Source organism: Carcharodon carcharias, assembly GCF_017639515.1.
Source record: "Carcharodon carcharias isolate sCarCar2 chromosome 39 unlocalized genomic scaffold, sCarCar2.pri SUPER_39_unloc_11, whole genome shotgun sequence".
Lineage (NCBI taxonomy): Eukaryota > Metazoa > Chordata > Chondrichthyes > Lamniformes > Lamnidae > Carcharodon > Carcharodon carcharias.
In genome coordinates this window covers 313,392-335,286 of record NW_024470816.1, presented here as the reverse complement: position 1 = coordinate 335,286, position 21,895 = coordinate 313,392, and the positions used below count along the sequence as shown (strand labels likewise).

At 48.3% G+C, this 21,895-nt stretch overlaps 1 protein-coding gene across 1 annotated transcript; it reads right to left on the bottom strand.

The window, feature by feature from the left end:
* Nucleotides 1-13,546: 13,546 nt before the first annotated feature.
* On the bottom strand, nucleotides 13,547-18,137 carry LOC121274934 (zinc finger protein 691-like). The gene is made up of 2 exons (XM_041182306.1): nucleotides 17,952-18,137; nucleotides 13,547-14,624 (listed from the first exon to the last, which is right to left on the bottom strand). The coding sequence occupies exons 1-2, from the start codon at nucleotides 18,135-18,137 to the stop codon at nucleotides 13,680-13,682; spliced, it is 1,131 nt and encodes a 376-aa protein (XP_041038240.1). The 3' UTR covers nucleotides 13,547-13,679.
* Between the last annotated feature and the right edge of the window lie 3,758 nt (nucleotides 18,138-21,895).

Sequence of the window (21,895 nt, the reverse complement as noted above, 5' to 3'; positions counted from 1 at the left end):
CTCACTCCCGGGTATCTGTTATTCTATATATAAACCACCCTGAAACCCTCGATTAGATTCCAGTCTGTAACACACTCCCAGGTATCTGTTATTCTACCCATACACCACCCCGAACCCCTCAATTAGATTCCAGTCTGTAACACACTCCCAGGTATCTGTTATTCTACCCATACACCACCCCGAACCCCTCGATTAGATTCCAGTCTGTAACTCACTCCCGGGGATCTGTTATTCTCTATATAAATCAGCCCGAACCCCTCGATATGATTCCAGTCTCTAACTCACAACCGGGTATCTGTTATTCTATATATAAACCACACCGAACCCCTCGATTAGATTCCAGTCTGTAACTCACACCCGGGTATCTGTTATTCTATATATTAACCTCCCCGAACCCATCGATTAGACTCCAGTCTGTAATTCACTCCCGGGTATCTGTTATTCTATATATAAACCACCACAAACCCCTCGTTTAGATTCCAGTCTGTAACTCAACCCCGGGTATCTGTTATTCTATATATAAACCCCCCATACCCCTAGAGAAGACCCCAGTCTGTAACTCAATCCCGGGTATCTGTTATTCTATGTATAAACGACCCCGAATCCCTCGCTTAGATTCCAGTCTGTAACGCACTCCCGGGTATCTGTTATTCTATATATAAACGACCCCGAATCCCTCGCTTAGATTCCAGTCTGCAACTCACTCCCGGGTATCTGTTATTCTATATATAAACCCCCCATACCCCTAGAGAAGACCCCAGTCTGTAACTCAATCCCGGGTATCTGTTATTCTATGTATAAACCACAACAAACCCCTTGATTAGATTCCAGTCTGTAACAAACTCATGGGTTTCTTTTATTCTATATATAAACCAGGCCAAACCCCTCGATTAGATTCCAGTCTGTAACTCACCCCCGGGTATCTGTTATTCTATTTTTAAACCACCCTGAAACCCTCGATTAGTGCCCAGTCTGTTACTCTCTCCCGGGTATCTGTTATTCAATATATATACCACCCCGAAACCCTCGATTAGATTCCAGTCTGTAACTCACTCCCGGGTATCTGTTATTCTATATATAAACCACAACGAACCCCTCGATTAGATTCCATTCTTTAACTCACTCCCGGGAATCTGTTATTCTACATATAAACCACAACGAACACCTCGATTAGATTCCAGTCTGTAACTCACTCCCGGGTATCTGTTATTCTATATATAAACCACAACGAACCCCTCGATTAGATTCCAGTCTGTAACTCACTCCCAGGTATCTGTTATTCTATTCGTAAACCATCCCGAACCCCTCGATTAGATTCCAGTCCGTATCTCAGTCCCGGTTCTCTGTTCTTCTATATATAAACCACACCGAACCCCTTGACTAGATTCCAGTTGGCAACTTATTCCCGGTTATCTGTTATTCTATAGATGAACCCTACCCCGTGCCCCTCGATTAGATTCCATGCTGTAACTCACTCCCGGGTATCTGTTATTCTTTCTATAAACCACCTCGAACCCCTCGATTAAATTCCAGTCAGTAACTAACTCCCGGGTATCTGTTATTCTATATATAAACCACCCTGAACCCCTTGATTAGATTCCACTCCGTAACTCACTCCCGGGTATCTGTTATTCAATATATAAACCACCCCGAATATCTCGAGTAGATTCCAGTCTATAACTCACTCCCGGGTATCTGTTATTCTATATATAAACCCCCCATACACCTCGATTAGATTCCAGTCTGTAACTCACTCCATGGTATTTGTTATTCTATATATACACCACCCCGAACCCCTCGATTAGATTCCAGTCTGTTACTCACTCCATGGTATTTGTTATTCTATATATAAACCACACCGAACCCCTCGATTAGATTCCAGTCTGTAACTCACGCCCGGGTATCTGTTATTCTATATATAAACCACCCTTAACCCCTCGATTACTTTCCAGTCATTAACTCACTCCCAGGTATCTGTTATTCTATATATAAACCACCCCCCGAACCCCTCGATTAGAATCCAGTCTGTAACTCACTCCCGGGTATCTGTTATTCTATATATAAACCACACCGAACCCCTCGATTAGATTCCAGTCTGTTACTCACTCCATGGTATTTGTTATTCTATATATAAACCACACCGAACCCCTCGATTAGATTCCAGTCTGTAACTCACTCCCAGGTATCAGTTATTCTATATATAAACCACCCCGAACCCCTCGATTAGATTCCAGTCTGTAACTCACGCCCGGGTATCTGTTATTCTATATATAAACCACCCTTAACCCCTCGATTACTTTCCAGTCATTAACTCACTCCCAGGTATCTGTTACTCTATATATAAACCACCCCCCGAACCCCTCGATTAGAATCCAGTCTGTAACTCACTCCCGGGTATCTGTTATTCTATATATAAACCACACCGAACCCCTCGATTATATTCTAGTCTGTAACTCACGCCCGGGTATCTGTTATTCTATATATAAACCCCCCATACCCCTCGATTAGATTCCAGTCTGTAACTCACTCCATGGTATTTGTTATTCTATATATAAACAACCCCGAATCCCTCGATTAGACTCCAGTCTGTAACTCACTCCCGGGTATCTGTTATTCTATATATAAACCACCCGGAACCCTTCGATTAGATTCCAGTCTGTAACTCACTCCCGGGTATCTGTAATTCTATATATAAACCACCCCGAACCTCTCGATTAGATTCCAGTCTGTAACTCACTCCCGGGTATCTGTTATTCTATATATAAACCACACCGAAACCCTCGATTAGATTCCAGTCTGTAACTCTCTCCCGGGTATCTGTTATTCTATATATAAACCACCCTGAACCCCTCGATTAGATTCCAGTCTGTAACTCACTACCGGGTATCTGTTATTCTATATATAAACCACCCCGAACCCCTCGATTAGATTCCAGTCTGTAACTCACTACCGGGTATCTGTTATTCTATATATAAACCACCCCGAACTCCTCGATTAGATTCCAGTCGGTAACTCACTCCCGGGTATCTGATTTTCTCTATGTAAATCACCCCGAAACCCTCGATACGATTCCAGTCTGTAACTCACTCCCAGGTATCTGATTTTCTCTATGTAAATCACCCCGAACCCCTCGATTAGATTCCAGTCTGTAACTCACTCCCGGGTATCTGTTATTCTCTAAGTAAATCACCCCGAACCCCTCGATTAGATTCCAGTCTGTAACTCACTCCCGGGTATCTGTTATTCTATATTTAAACCACCCCGAATCCCTCAATTAAATTCCAGTCTGTAACACACTCCCGGGTATCTGTTATTCTATTTATATACCCCATGAACCCCTCGATTAGATTCGAGTTTGTTACTCATTCCCGGGTATCAGTTATTCTATATATAATCCCCCTGAATCCCTCGATTAGATTCCAGTCTGTAACACACTCCCGGGTATCTGTTATTCTATATATAAGCCACCCCTAGCACCTCGATTAGATTCCAGTCTGTAACTCATACCCGGGTATCTGTTGTTCTATACATAAACCACCCCAAACCTCTCGATCAATTTCCAGTCTGTAACTCAGCATCGGGTATCTGTTATTCTATTTATATACCCCATGAACCCCTCGATTAGATTCCACTTTGAAACTCACTCTCGGGTATCAATTATTCTATATATAAACAACCCTGAAACCCTCGATTAGATTCCAGTCTGTAACTCACTCCCGGGTATCTGTTATTCTAAATATAAACCACCCTGAAACCCTCGATAAGATCCCAGTCTGTAACTCACTCCCGGGTATCTGTTATTCTATATATAAACCACCCCGAACCCCTCGATTATTTCCAGTCTGTAACTCACTCCCGGGTATCTGTTATTCTATATATAAACCACCCTGAACCCCTCGATTGGATTCCAGTCTGTAACTCACTCCCGGGTATCTGTTATTCTATATATAAACCACCATGAACCCCTCGATTGGATTCCATTCTGTAACTCACTCCCGGGTATCTGTTATTCTATATATAAACCACCCTGAACCCCTCGATTAGATTCCAGTCTGTAACTCACTCCCGGGTATCTGTTATTCTATATATAAACCACCATGAACCCCTCGATTAGATTCCAGTCTGTAACTCACTCCCGGGTATCTGTTATTCTATATATAAACCACCATGAACCCCTCAATTGGATTCCAGTCTGTAACTCACTCCCGGGTATCTGTTATTCTATATATAAACCACCAAAAACCCCTCGATTAGATTCCAGTCCGTGACTAACCCCCAGGTATCTGTTACTCTATTTATATACCACCCTGAAACCCTCGATTAATTCCAGTCTGTAACTCACTCCCGGGTATATCCGTTATTCGATATTTAAACCACCTCGAATCCCTCGATTAGATTCCAGTCTGTAACACACTCCCCGGTATCTGTTATTCTATTTATATAACCCATGAACCCCTTGATTAGATTCGAGATTGTAACTCATTCCCGGGTATCAGTTATTCTATATATAACCCCCCTGAACCCCTCGATTAGATTCCAGTCTGTAACTCACTCCCAGGTATCTGTTATTCTATATCTAAACCACCCCGAACCCATCGATTAGATTCCAGTCTGTAACTCACTCCCGGGAATCTGTGATTCTTTATACAAACCACCTTGAACCCCTCGATTACATTCCAGTCTGTAACTCACTCCCGGGTATTTGTTATTCTATATATAAACCACCCTGAACCCCTCGATTAGATTCCAGTCTGTAACTCACTCCCGGGTATCTGTTATTCTATATATAAACCACCCCGAACCCCTCGATTAAATTCCAGTCTGTAACTCACTCCCGGGTATTTGTTATTCTATATATAAACCACCCTGAACCCCTCGATTAGATTCCAGTCTGTAACACACTCCCGGGTATCTGTTATTCTATATATAAACCACCCTGAACCCCACGATCGGATTCCAGTCTCTAACAGACTCCCGGGTATCTGTTATTCTATATATAAACCACCCCGAACCCCTCGATTAAATTCAAGTCTGTAACTCACTCCCGGGTATCTGTTATTCTATATATAAACCACCCCGAACCCCTCGATTAAATTCCAGTCTGTAACTCACTCCCGGGTATCTGTTATTCTATATATAAACCACCCTGAACCCCTCGATTACATTCCAGTCAGTAACTCACTCCCGGGAATCTGTTATTCTATATTTCAACCCCCCGAACCCCACGATTAGATTCCAGTCTGTAACTCACTCCCGGGTATCAGTTATTCTATATATATATCACCCCGAACCCCTCTATTAGATTCCAGTCTGTAACTTAATCCCGGGTATCTGTTGTTCTATTTATATACCCCATGAACCCCTCGATTAGATTCCACTTTGTAACTCACTCGCGGGTGTCTGTTATTCTATATATAAACCACCCTGAACCCCTCGATTAGATTCCAGTCTGTAACTCACTCCTGGGTATCTGTTATTCTATATATAAACCACCCCGAACCTCTCGATTAGATTCCAGTCTGTAACTCACTCCCGGGTATCTGTTGTTCTATATATAAACCACGCCTAGCACCTCGATTAGATTCCAGTCTGTAACTCATACCCGGGTATCTGTTGTTCTATACATAAACCACCCCAAACCTCTCGATCAATTTCCAGTCTGTAACTCAGCATCGGGTATCTGTTATTCTATTTATATACCCCATGAACCCCTCGATTAGATTCCACTTTGAAACTCACTCACGTGTATCAGTTATTCTAAATATAAACCACCCTGAAACCCTCGATACGATCCCAGTCTGTAACTCACTCCCGGGTAACTGCTATTCTATATATAAACCACCCCGAACCCCTCGATTATTTCCAGTCTGTAACTCACTCCCGGGTATCTGTTATTCTATATATAAACCACCTCGAACCCCTCGATTAGATTCCAGTCTGTAACTCACGCCCGGGTATCTGTTATTCTATATATAAACCACACAAAACCCCTCGATTATTTCCAGTCTGTAACTCACTCCCGGGTATCTGTTATTCTATATATAAACCACCTCGAACCCATCGATTAGATTCCAGTCTGTAACTCACGCCCGGGTATCTGTTATTCTATATATAAACTACCCCAAAACCCTCGATTAGATTCCAGTCTGTAACTCATGCCCGTGTATCTGTTATTCTATATATAAACCACCTCGAACCCCTCGATTATTTCCAGTCTGTAACTCACCCCCGGGTATCTGTTATTCTATTTATATACCCCATGAACCCCTCGATTAGATTCCACTTTGAAACTCACTCACGGGTATCAGTTATTCTATATATAAACCACCCTGAAACCCTTGATAAGATCCCAGTCTGTAACTCACTCCCGGGTAACTGTTATTCTATATATAAACCACCCCGAACCCCTCGATTATTTCCAGTCTGTAACTAACTCCCGGGTATCTGTTATTCTCTATATAAATCACCCCGAACCCCTCGATATGATTCTTGTCTGTAACTCACTCCCGGGTATCTGTTATTCTCTATATAAATCACCCCGAACCCCTCGATTAGACTCCAGTCTGTAACTCACACCCGTGTATCTGTTATTCTATACATAAACCACACCGAACCCCTCGATTAGACTCCAGGCTGTAACTCCCTCCCGGGTATCTATTATTCTATATATAAACCACCAAAAACCCCTCGATTAGATTCCAGTCCGTGACTAATCCCCGGGTATCTGTTATTCTATTTATAAACCACCCTGAATCCCTCAATTAAATTCCAGAATGTAACACACTCCCGGGTATCTGTTATTCTATTTATATACCCCCTGAACCCCTCGATTAGACTCCATTCTGTAACTCACACCCAGGTATCTGTTATTCTATATCTATACCACCCCGAAACCCTCGATAAGATTCCAGTCTGTAACTCACTCCCGGGTATCTGTTGTTCTATATATAAACCACGCCTAACCCTTCGATTAGATTCCAGTCTGTAACTCACTCCCGGGTATCTGTTGTTCTATACATAAACCACCCTGAACCCCACGATCGGATTCCAGTCTCTAACACACTCCCGGTTATCTGTTAGTCTATATATAAACCAACCCAAACCCCTCGATTAAATTCCAGTCTGTAACTCACTCCCGGGTATTTGTTATTCTATATATAAACCACCCACCGAACCCCTCGATTAGATTCCAGTATGTAACTCACTCCCGGGTATCTGTTATTCTATATATAAACCACCCCGCAACCCTCGATTATATTCTAGTCTGTAACTCACGCCCGGGTATCTGTTATTCTATATATATATCACCCCGAACCCCTCTATTATGTTCCAGTCTGTAACTTAATCCCGGGTATCTGTTGTTCTATTTATATACCCCATGAACCCCTCGATTAGATTCCACTTGGTAACTCACTCCCGGGTATCTGTTATTCTATATATATATCACCCCGAACTCCTCTATTATATTCCAGTCTGTAACTTAATCCCGGGTATCTGTTGTTCTATTTATATACCCCATGAACCCCTCGATTAGATTCCAGTCTGTAACTCACTCGCGGGTGTCTGTTATTCTATATATAAACCACCCCGAACCCCTCGATTAGATTCCAGTCTGTAACTCACTCCCGGGTATCTGTTATTCTATATATAAACCACCCCGAACCTCGCGATTAGATTCCAGTCTGTAACTCACTCCCGGGCATCTGTTATTCTATATATAAACCACCCCAAACCTCTCGATCAATTTCCAGTCTGTAACTCAGCATCGGGTATCTGTTATTCTATTTAAATACCCCATGAACCCCTCGATTAGATTCCACTTTGAAACTCACTCACGGGTATCAGTTATTCTATATATAAACCACCTCGAACCCCTCGATTAGATTCCAGTCTGTAACTCACGCCCGGGTATCTGTTATTCTATATATAAACCACCTCGAACCCCTCGATTAGATTCCAGTCTGTAACTCACGCCCGGGTATCTGTTATTCTATATATAAACCACCTCGAACCCCTCGATTAGATTCCAGTCTGTAACTCATGCCCGGGTATCTGTTATTCTATATATAAACGACCCCGAACCCCTCGATTATTTCCAGTCTGTAACTCACTCCCGGGTATCTGTTATTCTATATAAAAACCACCTCGAACCCCTCGATTAGATTCCAGTCTGTAACTCACGCCCGGGTATCTGTTATTCTATATATAAACTACCCCGAACCCCTCGATTATTTCCAGTCTGTAACTCACTCCCGGGTATCTGTTATTCTATATATAAACCACCTCGAACCCCTCGATTAGATTCCAGTCTGTAACTCACGCCCAGGTATCTGTTATTCTATATATAAACTACCCCAAAACCCTCGATTAGATTCCAGTCTGTAACTCACGCCCGGGTATCTGTTATTCTATATATAAACCACCCAAAACCCCTCGATTATTTCCAGTCTGTAACTCACTCCCGGGTATCTGTTATTCTATATATAAACCACCCCGCAACCCTCGATTAGATTCCAGTCTGTAACTCATACCCGGGTATCTGTTGTTCTATACATAAACCACCCCAAACCTCTCGATCAATTTCCAGTCTGTAACTCAGCATCGGGTATCTGTTATTCTATTTATATACCCAATGAACCCCTCGATTAGATTCCACTTTGAAACTCACTCCCGGGTATCAATTATTCTATATATAAACCACCCTGAAACCCTCGATAAGATCCCAGTCTGTAACTCACTCCCGGGTATCTGTTATTCAATATATAAACCACACCGAACCCTTCCATTTGTCTCCATTGTGTAACTAACCCCCGGGTATCTGTTATTCTATGTATAAACCCCGCCAAAACTCTCAATTAGATTCCAGTCTGTAGCTCACTCCCGGGTATCTGTTATTCTATATATAAACCACCCTGAGCCCCACGATCGGATTCCAGTCTCTAACACACTCCCGGGTATCTGTTAGTCTATATATTAACCACCCCGAACCCCTCGATTAAATTCCAGACTGTAACTCACTCCCGGGTATCTGTTATTCTATATATAAACCACCCCGCAACCCTCGATTATATTGTAGTCTGTAACTCACGCCCGGGTATCTGTTATTCTATATATAAACCACCCTGAACCCCTCGATTACATTCCAGTCAGTAACTCACTCCCGGGAATCTGTTATTCTATATATAAACCCCCCGAACCCCATGATTAGATTCCAGTCTGTAACTCACTCCCGGGTATCAGTTATTCTATATATATATTACCCCGAACCCCTCTATTATATTCCAGTCTGTAACTTAATCCCGGGTATCTGTTGTTCTATTTATATACCCCATGAACCCCTCGATTAGATTCCACTTTGTAACTCACTCGCGGGTATCTGTTATTCTATATATAAACTACCCCGAACCTCTCGATTAGATTCCAGTCTGTAACTCACTCCCGGGTATCTGTTATTCTATATATAAACCACACCGAAACCCTCGATTAGATTCCAGTCTGTAACTCACTCCCAGGTATCTGTTATTCTATATATAAACCACCCCGAACCCCTCGATTAGATTCCAGTCTGTAACTCTCTCCCGGGTATCTGTTATTCTATATATAAACCACCCTGAACCCCTCGATTAGATTCCAGTCTGTAACTCACTCCCGGGTATCTGTTATTCTATATATAAACCACCCCGAACCCCTCGATTAGATTCCAGTCGGTAACTCACTCCCGGGTATCTGTTATTCTATATATAAACCACCCCGAACCCCTCGATACGATTCCAGTCTGTAACTCACTCCCGGGTATCTGTTATTCCCTAAGTAAATCACCCCGAACCCCTCGATTAGATTCCAGTCTGTAACTCACTCCCGGGTATCTGTTATTCTATTTATATACCCCATGAACCCCTCGATTAGATTCGAGTTTGTTACTCATTCCCGGGTATCAGTTATTCTATATATAATCCCCCTGAATCCCTCGATTAGATTCCATTCTGTAACACACATTCCCGGGTATCTGTTATTCTATATATAAGCCACCCCTAGCATCTCGATTAGATTCCAGTCTAACTCACTCCCGGGTATCTGTTATTCTATTTATATACCCCATGAACCCCTCGATTAGATTCGAGTTTGTTACTCATTCCCGGGTATCAGTTATTCTATATATAATCCCCCTGAATCCCTCGATTAGATTCCAGTCTGTAACTCACTCCCGGGTATCTGTTATTCTATATATAAACCACCCCTAGCACCACGATTAGATTCCAGTCTGTAACTCATACCCGGGTATCTGTTGTTCTATACATAAACCACCCCAAACCTCTCGATCAATTTCCAGTCTGTATCTCAGCATCGGGTATCTGTTATTCTATTTATATACCCCGTGAACCCCTCGATTAGATTCCACTTTGAAACTCACTCCCGGGTATCAATTATTCTATATATAAACAACCCTGAAACCCTCGATTAGATTCCAGTCTGTAACTCACTCCCGGGTATCTGTTATTCTAAATATAAACCACCCTGAAACCCTCGATAAGATCCCAGTCTGTAACTCACTCCCGGGTATCTGTTATTCTATATATAAACCACCCCGAACCCCTCGATTGGATTCCAGTCTGTAACTCACTCCCGGGTATCTGTTATTCTATATATAAACCACCATGAACCCCTCGATTAGATTCCAGTCTGTAACTCACTCCCGGGTATCTGTTATTCTATATATAAACCACCAAAAACCCCTCGATTAGATTCCAGTCCGTGACTAACCCCCGGGTATCTGTTATTCTATTTATAAACCACCCTGAAACCCTCGATTAATTCCAGTCTGTAACACAATCCCGGGTATCTGTTATTCTATATATAAATCACCCTGAACCCCTCGATTAGATTAGTGAGTACAAGAGCGTGAAGAGTGATGTTGAGCTGGTATAAGACACAGGGTGAGAGAGCGGGTAATAAAGCAGACAGTATCCTGGGCTTTATTAATAGGGATAGAGAGTACAAGAGCAGGGACGGTGTGTTGAGCTGGTATCAGACACAGGGTGAGAGAGCGGGTAATAAAGCAGACAGTATCCTGGGCTTTATTAATAGGGACAGAGAGTACAAGAGCAGGGAGGGTGTGTTGAGCTGGTATCAGACACAGGGTGAGAGAGCGGGTAATAAAGCAGACAGTATCCTGGGCTTTATTAATAGGGGCAGAGAGTACAAGAGCAGGGAGGGTGTGTTGAGCTGGTATCAGACACAGGGTGAGAGAGCGGGTAATAAAGCAGACAGTATCCTGGGCTTTATTAATAGGGGCAGAGAGTACAAGAGCAGGGAGGGTGTGTTGAGCTGGTGTAAGACACAGGTTCAGCCTCAGCTGGGGTGTTGTGTCCAGTCCTAGGCTCTGCACTTTAGGAAGGATGTGAAGGGATTGGAGAGAGTGCAGAAAGATTCGTGAGAATGGTTCTAGTGATGAGAAACTTCAGTTACGTAGATAGATTGGAGATGTTGGGACTGTTTACCTTGGACAAGAGAAGGTTGAGAGGAGATTTAATCAAGGTGTTGAAAACTGCGAGGGGTCCGGCACAGAATAGAGAGGGAGAAGCTGTTCCCATTGGTGGACGGATGGAGAACCAGAGGGGACACAGATTTAAGGGGATTGAGAAATGGCAACGAGAAACTTTTTCATGCAGAGAGTGGTTAGGGTCTGGAACACACTGTCTGAGAGCGTGGAGGAGGCAGGGTCAATCGAGTGTTTAGGGTCTGGAATGCACTGTCTGAGAGTGTGGGGGAGACAGGGTCAATCGAGTGGTTAGGATCTGGAATGCACTGTCTGAGAGTGTGGGGGAGACAGGGTCAATCGAGTGGTTAGGATCTGGAACGCACTGTCTGAGAGTGTGGGGGAGAGAGGGTCAATCGAGTGTTTAGGATCTGGAACGCACTGTCTGAGAGTGTGGGGGAGACAGGGTCAATCGAGTGTTTAGGATCTGGAACGCACTGTCTGAGAGTGTGGGGGAGACAGGGTCAATCGAGTGTTTAGGGTCTGGAATGCACTGTCTGAGAGTGTGGGGGAGACAGGGTCAATCGGGTGGTTAGGGTCTGACACTCTCAGACGGTGTACCCCAGATCCTGGAACTGTAAATCGTTTCTGCATCCTCTCCGAGATGAATTCTTAGTGAATTGCGCTTCCCCAAACTGGACACAAGACTCCAGTCGAGTCTGAACTAGTGTTTTGTACAGGGGTAACATCATCTCCTTCCTCTTGTACGCTGTGCCTCTCTATAAAGCACTGGCTCTCCTCTGCCTCTTTAGCTGTGCTCTCCACCTGCTTGGACACCTTTAACATTTACCCCCCCCCAGATCCCTCTGTTCCCACCCCCATTTTAGAAGTTTACTTCCTGCTAACCTATCTTCCATACGTCTGTGTGTCAATCTCTGTCCTTCTACTCCACCCAGCTTGTCTACGTCCTTCTGAGGAGATTCACTGTGCTCTTCACGGTTCCCAACGCTCCCCAGTGCTGTATCATCCACAAACTTGGCAGCTGTGTCCTGTGCACCCAGACCTAGAGCATTAATATATATCAGGAAAAGCAGGGACTCCTAACACCGACCCTTGTGGAGCTCTGCTATAAACCTCAATGGACCCCGACTCTCTGCTTCCCATCCCCACCTTGCTCCTCCCCCTTTTATTCCAGAGCTGGCTGCGCGCTATTTTACCAAACCCCCTTTCCACGTCCAAAAGCCTCCATCACGTTAGTTAAACCCGATACACTCTCACCCAAACGCCCTGATGGATCCCCACTGGTCCAAGCGAATGTTAAACCCTCTCTGCTCCAGCCGGTTTGAACTGACCAGCCTGCATCCTGCGGTGTTTTAACCTCACGGCCTCTTTCGAACAAGGGCATCCAACGTGCAGCTCTCCACTCGTCTGGCACAGCCCCTGCGTCCCGGGGAAGGGTTGGAGGATTACGCCTAGCGCCTGTGGGATGTCTCCCCTCCGATAACCCAACCCTTCACATCCAGCCCTGCGAATTATCAGCTTCGGAACAGAGCCAGCCTTTGTAATACTCCTCTAATCGATGGCTAATCCCGCGCCTGGACCCTTCCTCCTTTACTTGGCAGCTTTCCCAAGGCTTCCTTGTGTGTCTCAGCCAAGGGCCCTCGGTCTCCAAGTGTAAATCTCCTGCATTAGCCCCACTCCTCCTTTTCGCGCCTGTTTGTTGTTTACAGGCTCGCAGGAGGGGTCCCTTAAACCTTCGCTGCCAACCTCTTCTCACACTCTCTCTCTCTCTCCTCTGCCCGACACCAACCCCCCTTCTCGAGGGGGCGAGTAGCGATGGGGCAAGAAAGGCCCCCACCCCGTGAATGGATCATTTGTTTTGTGAAAAAACTCCCCTCTCGGGTGTATCATTTCAGCCTGTGTTAAGCCCCTGATATCCTGTCACGTGTACGGTTTGTAATTCACCACCCACCCCCTCTCTTCCCCCCCCCCACCACCCCCTCCCCCCACCCCCACACACACTCCACGTGTCACCCAAGCAGCACCAGAGGCAGTTTGTTAAAAATCGGTTTTAATGTGAGCGTTTGGCTTTTTGCCACAAGCTCCATCCAGTTCGGGTTCTACCCCCAGCGAGGGATTGACGTGCAGAAGCGCTCCGGTGGACGGCGGCGCTGGCGGGGGTTGTAGCGTGGCGATGGGGCTCTCAGGGCGCACTGTCTCTGCCTGTCGGACGCTGGCGCGAGTGGAGTGCCGGGCTCTCGGCAAAGGGCTGGCTGCAGGGTCTGTGGCCGCTGTGGAGGTGTTGGTGCCGGGCCAGGTTGGAGGACTGGTTGAAGCCTTTGCCGCAGAGCGAGCAGCGGAAGGGCCTCTCACCGGTGTGGACGCGCTGGTGCTGCTCCAGGCTGGACAGTCGGTTAAAGTCTTTCCCGCAGACGGCGCAGGTGAAGGGCCGCTCGCCCGAGTGGATCCGGCGGTGCCGGGCCAGGTTGGAGGACTGGGTGAAAGTCTTGCCGCACTCTCCGCATCTGTGCCAGCGGTAGCCGGTGTGCACCAGCTGGTGCCGCTCCAAGTCCGACGCCTGGTGGAACGACTTGCTGCAGCGGGGGCAGCCGAACGAGGGCTCCTGCCGGTGCAGCCGCTGGTGCCGGGACAGGTTGGACGAGCGGCTGAAGCCTCTGCCGCAGGTGGCGCAGTGGTAGTTGGCGTGGACCCGCTGGTGCTGGTCAAAGGGCGAAGCTCCGGAGACACCACGGCCACAGATGGAGCAGATGAAGAGCTCGTTGTCCTGCTCCGGTGACACCGCCTCCTCCTCCTCCTCCTCCCGCCCGCCGGGGTCCTGAGGCAAACTCGCCGCCGGCGCAAACCCGCACTCCCAGCCCGCCAAGCCGGCAAAGGGCGGTGGCAGCGGTCCCGCCGGTTCCCCCGGTGGCAGCTCCCGGTATCCCAGCCGCTCCAGCCCCGCCGGCTCCCCCTCCCCCCAGGCCAGGACCTGCCGGTTACCAGGCGCCGCCGGCACCGCCACCGCCGGGCTCAGCACACGGCCCGGCGTCGCCGATCCCTGGGAGCCGGGCGGCAGCTGCTCCCGGCCGTCCGGGAACCTCCTCCTCGTCTCGCGGCTCCACCTCCGCCATGACCTCCGCTTCATCGCCTGGACTCGAAAGAGAAAGGAGAGAAATCAGCCAGTCTGTCGCAGGAGGAGGCCATTCAGCCCCTCGTTCCCGTGCTGGCTCTGTGTGCAAGTGATCCAATTACTCCCCCCCTCCCTCTTTCCCTGTCAAAGTTCCCCCTTCCAGTATTTTTCCCATTTCCCCCTTTTTGAAAATGCCGATTGAATCTGCTTCCGCCGGCTTTTCAGGCAGCGCCTTCCAGATCACACCGACTCGCTGTGTTTAAAACTAAATCTTTCCCCCATCTCCCCCCCAACCCACCCACCTCACCCCCACCCCCACCCCCCCCGTCCCCCTCTGGTTCTTTCCCCCGATCGCCCTCAATCTGTGTGTCCCTCAGGTTCCTGATCCCTCCAGCCACCGGAGACAGTCTCTCCTCATTGACCCCCCCCCCAATTATCCTGCAGAATGCCCCCCCTCCCTCCCGCCCCAGATTGGGGCAGGCTGCAGCCCAAGGGGCACCACACTGGTCCTGAGGAACACTGACATCTCCCAGGGGAATAGAGCTAACCAGCACTGTAACCCCCCAAACCGGGCACAGTCAGCGTCACCGTGGTGGCCATTCTGCCCCTCGACTCTCCATGCTGGCTCCCCGTAGAGCAATTCAGTCCCATTCCGCACCTCCCCCCTCCCCCCCAACCCCACCGACCGCCCCTCCCATATCCTTTTGAAATCCTTCACCCTCTCTGATTCCACCAGCGGCTTCCAGGACACGACCACTCGCTGGGGGAAATAATTCCCCCTCACATCACCACCCCAAAATCTTAAACCTGTGCCCCCCCCCTCTCCATCACCCCCTAATCCTTGTACCAGCAGCCAATGGGACGAGCTCTTTTCTCTCAACCTGTCCCCATTTCTCCATCAGATCTCCCCTCAATCTCAGAACAGCCCCCAGCGTCTCCAACCAAACCCTGCGGATAAACCCCACCGCCCCCCCATTGCTGGCACCGTCCTGGTAAATCCCCCCCCCACTCTCCGCAGCCTCACTGGGATGCTCACATCCCTGGACCAGGATGTAACACTCCGGCTGGGACCTAACCAGGGTTTCTAAAAGTTTAGCACAGCCTCCCTGTTTTTGAACTCGTCACCAAGCCTGAGATCCCACGGACTCTCTCAACCTGCCCCCCCCCAACCCCCCTTCAAAGATCGATGCCCCACACCCCATCCCTCTGTCCCTGCGCAATCTTTCAAACTGTGCTATTTGCTCTACAATTTCCTCTCCCAAAACCTATTGGCAAAACGTGGCACCTCCCACTTCTCTGCACTAAACCGCGTCTGCCGCTTGTCTGCCCCCCTCCATCTCTCAGAATCACAGAAGAGGCCCTTCGGCCCATCAAGTCTGTTCCGACCTGTGAGAAACACCTGACCTACCTCCCTAATCCCATTGACCAGCACTCGGTCCATAGCCTTGAATGTTTATGAGGTGCCAAGTGCTCATCCAGGTGCTTTTTAAAGGATGTGAGGCTAACCCGCCTCCACCACCCTCCCAGGCAGCGCATTCCAGACCCTCCCCACCCTCTGGGTAAAAAAGCTTTTCCTCACATCCCCCCTAAACCTCCTGCCCCTCACCTTGAACTTGTGTCCCCCTCATGACTGACCCTCCAACTAAAGGGAACAGCTGCTCCCTATCCACCCTGTCCATGCCCCTCATAATCTTGTCCACCTCGATCAGGTCGCCCCTCAGTCTTCTCTGTTCCAACCAAAACAACCCAAGTCTATCCAACCTCTCTTCATAACTTAAATGTTTCATCCCAGGCAACATCCTGGTGAATCTCCTCTGCACCCCCTCCAGTGCAATCACATCCTTCCTATAACGTGGTGACCAGAACTGCACACAGTACTCCAGCTGTGGCCTCACCAAGGGTCAACGCCACTCCAGCGTGACCCCCCCACTCGGTGGTGGTGCCCCCCACCACCAGCACCAGCATCACCACCAGCAGCAGCACCACCACCAGCAGCAGCACCACCACCAGCAGCAGCACCACCACCACCAGCAGCACCACCACCAGCAGCACCACCACCAGCAGCACCACCACCAGCAGCACCACCACCACCAGCACCACCACCACCAGCACCACCACCACCACCACCAGCATCACCAGCAGCACCACCACCACCAGCAGCACCACCACCAGCAGCACCACCACCAGCAGCACCACCACCAGCAGCACCACCACCAGCAGCACCACCACCAGCAGCACCACCAGCAGCAGCACCACCACCACCAGCATCACCAGCACTACCACCAGCAGCACCACCACCACCATGAGCAGCAGCACCACCACCATCAGCAGCAGCACCACCACCACCAGCAGCACCACCAGCAGCAGCACCACCAGCAGCAGCACCACCACCAGCAGCACCACCACCAGCAGCACCACCACCAGCAGCACCACCACCAGCAGCACCACCACCAGCAGCACCACCAGCAGCAGCACCACCAGCAGCACCACCACCACCAGCAGCACCACCAGCAGCACCACCACCAGCAGCAGCACCACCAGCAGCACCACCAGCACCACCACCACCAGCAGCATCACCAGCACCAGCAGCAGCACCAGCAGCACCACCACCACCACCAGCAGCACCACCACCACCACCAGCAGCACCACCACCAGCAGCACCACCACCAGCAGCACCACCACCAGCAGCACCACCACCAGCAGCAGCACCACCAGCAGCACCACCACCAGCAGCACCACCACCACCACCAGCAGCACCACCACCACCACCAGCAGCACCACCACCAGCAGCACCACCACCAGCACCACCACCACCACCATCAGCAGCACCACCAGCAGCACCACCACCACCAGCATCACCACCACCACCACCAGCACCACCACCACCATCAGCAGCACCACCACCAGCACCACCACCACCACCAGCACCACCACCACCAGCACCACCAGCAGCAGCACCACCAGCAGCACCACCACCAGCACCACCACCACCAGCACCACCACCATCAGCAGCAGCACCACCAGATGTTGCAGGTGTTGGAGGTATTGCAACTGGTGCATGGGTCCTGAGCACCACTGGTACCTGCCAGAGACACAGAAAGTTAATCTGCGCTGTGTCTGTCCCGCCCCCTCCACATTGGTCCTGAGGCATGCACAGGACAGGAAGAGGGAAAATGCAAACACCAATGCACCCCCACCATCCCCCCCCTCCCTCTCCCAGTGAAGACCTGGGGTGAGTGTATTTTCCTATTTCCCCCCCTCCCCCCTCCAAAAGGAATTTGCAGCAAAGGCCGGCGCTGGTGGGTGGGGGAGTCTGCATTAGTGCCTGTGCATGCTTCTCCTTACCCGGGGGAAGTAGCCTGAGATTGCAACCCCCTCCAATCCCTCAGTCTCCTCCCAGGGACCAGCTCCTGTGACAATGGCCGCCCGGCTCGCAGCGCGCAGGCGCCCCGCAGGCCCCGCCCTCCTCCCCCTTGCCCGGGCCAGACCGTGTTCACAACCGCGGGGCGCCCTGGGTAAAGCGGCCGCCATGATCGCCCCGCCTCCTCCTCCTCCTCCTGCTCTCCCCCACCCCCACTTGCAGCAGAGATTCAGGCTGATAGATTTTTTTGTGTCTCTGCCCCTGTGCTGAGGTGATTGAAGAGGGAAGGGAGAGATCTGTCGGGTAATATTAGGAAACACCATTTAAAAACAAACAGCTTAAACAACTTGGATGTATACAAATCCTCACACAGGAAGCGGGCGTCGCTGGCAAGGCCAGCATTGGGTGCCCTGCCCTATTTGCCCCTTGATCTGAGTGGCCATTTCAGGCGGGATTTAAGAGCCAACCACATTTCTGTGGGTCCGGAGTCACATGTAGGCCAGACCGAGCAAGGGCTGCAGATTTCCTTCTCTGAAGGGCATCGCTGCAGCAGTTGGGGTTCTTTTTTAACGTCAATCGATAATAGTTTCATGGTCACCATTACTGAGACTCGCTTTCACTCCAGTAGCTGCCACGATGGGATTTAAACCCTTGCCTCGCCTAGCCCCCAGAGCATTAGCCTAGGTAAAAACAAAAAACTGCGGATGCTGGAAATCCAAAACAAAAACAGAATTACCTGGAAAAACTCAGCAGGTCTGGCAGCATCGGCAGAGAAGAAGAGTTGACGTTTCGAGTCTTCATGACCCTTCGACAGAACTAGGACTCCTAGTTCTGTCGAAGGGTCATGAGGACTCGAAACGTCAACTCTTTTCTTCTCCGCCGATGCTGCCAGACCTGCTGAGTTTTTCCAGGTAATTCTGTTTTTGCATTAGCCTAGGTGTCCAGAATACTAACCCAGGGACAATACCACAACCTTCTCCATTCAGAAAAGGAGGTTCTGGTCAGGTTCATGCACCTATTTTTTTTTTTAAGTCATTTATGGGATGTGGGTGTCACTGGCTAGGGCAGCATTTATTGCCCATTCCTAACTGCTCTTGAGAAGGTGATGGTAAGCTGCCTTCCCTGCTGGTGCCAGGATTCAGGACATCTGCTTAGGGCTGGAGGGGAACTTGCGGTAGGAGGGGGATGACCCAGTGGTTGTGGTTTCATGTAGGTCCAAATAACATAGGCAGGATGAGGAAGGAGGCTCTGCATTGTCAGTACGAGCAGAACCTCAAAGGTAATAATTTCTGGATTATTACCTGAGTCACGTGCAAATTGGCATAGGGCAAATAAGATTAGAGGAATGAATGTGTGGCTCAAAGACTGGTGTGGGAGAAGTGGGTTCCGGTATTAGGGAAAGTGGGATCTGTACCATTGGGATGGTCTACGCCTGAATCGTGCTGGGGCTGATGTCCCTGTGAGCTGCCTAACTAGGGGAGTAGAGGGGGTTTTAGACTGAATAGTGGGGGCAAGGGATCAAAATGGGAAGATGTGGTAAACCAAAGAGTAGAGACAAGGCAAGAGAGACAGGTATTAATATGACAAATGATAAACAGACTGTGACAGGAAGGGAGAGAGAGTACAAATCTCAGAGTAAGTCAGCAGATAAGGCTAGATGCTACAAAAACAATAAAAGGACAAAACTAAAGACTCTGTAGCACAAAGTATTCAAAGCAAAACAGATGAACAGATAGCGCAAATAGAAATAAATAAGTACGATCTGAAAGCCATTACAGAGTCATGGCTGCAGGATGACAAGGATTGGGACCTGAATATTGAAGGGTATGTGACATTTAGGAAGGACAGGCAGTTAACAAAAAAGTGGAGGTGTAGCTCTGTTAATTAATGATGCACATTAGAGAGGGACGACCTCAATTCGGGAAACCAGGATGCAGAAGCAGTTTGGATTGAGATGAGGAATGATAAAGGCAAGAAGTCACTTATGGGAGTGGTGTACAGGCCCCCTAATTGTAACTACCCGGTAGGACAGAGCATAAAAGAAGAGGTAATGGGAGGTTGCTAGAAAGATATAGCAACAATCATGGGGGATTTTAATCTACATATAGCCTCGGAAAATCAGATGGGAAAAGGTTGCGTAGCTCATAGAATGTTTTTGGGGTAGTTTCTTAGAGCAGCACGTTTTGGAGCCAACCAGAGAGCAGGCCACACTAGACCTGGTATTGAGCAACGAGATAGGATTAGTTGATAAGCTTCTAGTGAAGGCGCCTCTAGGTAGCAGCGATCATAATTGAATTTTACATTCATTTTGAGGGAGAAATGAGTGCCTACAAGACAAGTGTTTTAAATGTAAATAAGGCATGAAAGCAGAGCTAGCTAAAGTGAACTGGCAAAGGAGGTTAAGGGATAGGTCAATAGAGGTTCACTGGCAGACATTTAAAGGGATTTTCAGAATACACAGGATAGATACATTTCAGAGAGAAAGAAAAATCCCAAGGGGAGGGGCCACCATCCGTAGTTGATTAAAAAAGTTAAAGACAGTATCAAACTTAAAGAAAAAGCATCTAATTACACAAAGCAGGCCAGAAGATTGGAAAGAATATAAAGAACAGCAAAGCAAGAAAGGATTAATAAGGAGGGAAAAATTAGTGTATGAGAGAAAACTAGCTGGTAATATAAAGACAGATAGTAAGAGTTCCTATAGATATTTAAATAAGAGTTAACAAAGTGAGCGTTGGTCCTATAGAGAGCACGTTTGGGAATTGATAATGGAAAGTAGGGAGATGGTGGATGAATGAAACAAGTATTCTGCTTCAGTCTTCACTATAGAGGACACAAGTCACATCCCGGAAATAGCTGTGAATCAGGAAGTGGGAGGGAGGAACTCAGGAAAATTACAATCACCAGGGAAGTGGCACTGAGCAAATTGTCAGGGCTGCGGACTGACAAATCCCCAGGGTCCGGATGGACTTCACCCTAAAGTCTTGAAAGAAGTGGATTAGTGAGATAGTTGATGCACTGGTTTTAATTTTCCAAAACTCCTTAGGTTCAGGGAAGGTTCCATCAGATTGGAAAAGGGTAAATGTAACTCCTTTATTCAAATAGGGACCATAAGACATCAGAGCAGAAGTAGTCCATTCGGCCCATCGAGTCTGCTCCGCCATTCAATGAGATCATGGCTGATCTGATAATCCTCAACTCACTTTCCTGCCTTATCCCCATAACCCTTGATTCCCTCACTGATTAAAAATCTGTCTATCTCAGCCTTGAATATACTTAACGACCCAGCCTCTACAGCCCTCTGCGGTAAAGAATCCCACAGATTCACCACCCTCAGAGAAGAAATTCCTCCTCATCTCTGTTTTAAATGGGTGACCCCTTATTCTGAGATCATGCCCTCTGGTCCTAGACTCTCCCACAGGGGGAAACAACCCCTCAGCATCTCCCCTGTCAAGCCCCCGAAGGATCTTATATATATCAATAAGGTCACCTCTCATTCTTCTAAACACCAATGAGTACAGGCCCAACCTACTCAACCTCTCCTCATAAGAAAACCCCTCCATACCCGGGATCAACCTAGTGAACCTTCTCTGGACTGCCTCCAATGCCAGTACATCTTTCCTTAGATAAGGGGACCCAAACTGTTCACAGTTTTCTAGGTGTGGTCTAACTAGTGCCCTGTATCGTTTCAGCAAGACTTCCCTATTTTTATCACAACAAAAACAGAAAATGCTGGAAAAACTCAGGTGGTTGGGCAGCCTCTGTGGAGAGAGGAGGGGGGTTCAGGTTTCGAGTCTGTCTGACGTTTCAGAGCTGGTGTAAATGTGATGACATTGATAATGTTTGAGGGCTGGGTGGTGCTGAGCGGGTGATGCTGGACAGATAGCCAGCGATAGTTCAGGACAGAGGGGAGACTGAAAGACGTCAC

Bases quoted from the DNA above. Each gene is read 5' to 3' on its own strand.
- LOC121274934 (XM_041182306.1), bottom strand. From the start codon at position 18,137: ATGGCGGCCGCTTTACCCAGGGCGCCCCGCGGTTGTGAACACGGTCTG. The intron at 14,625-17,951 runs GTAAGGAGAAGC...TTTCGAGTCCAG, and splicing joins TCTCAGGCTACTTCCCCCGG to GCGATGAAGCGGAGGTCATG.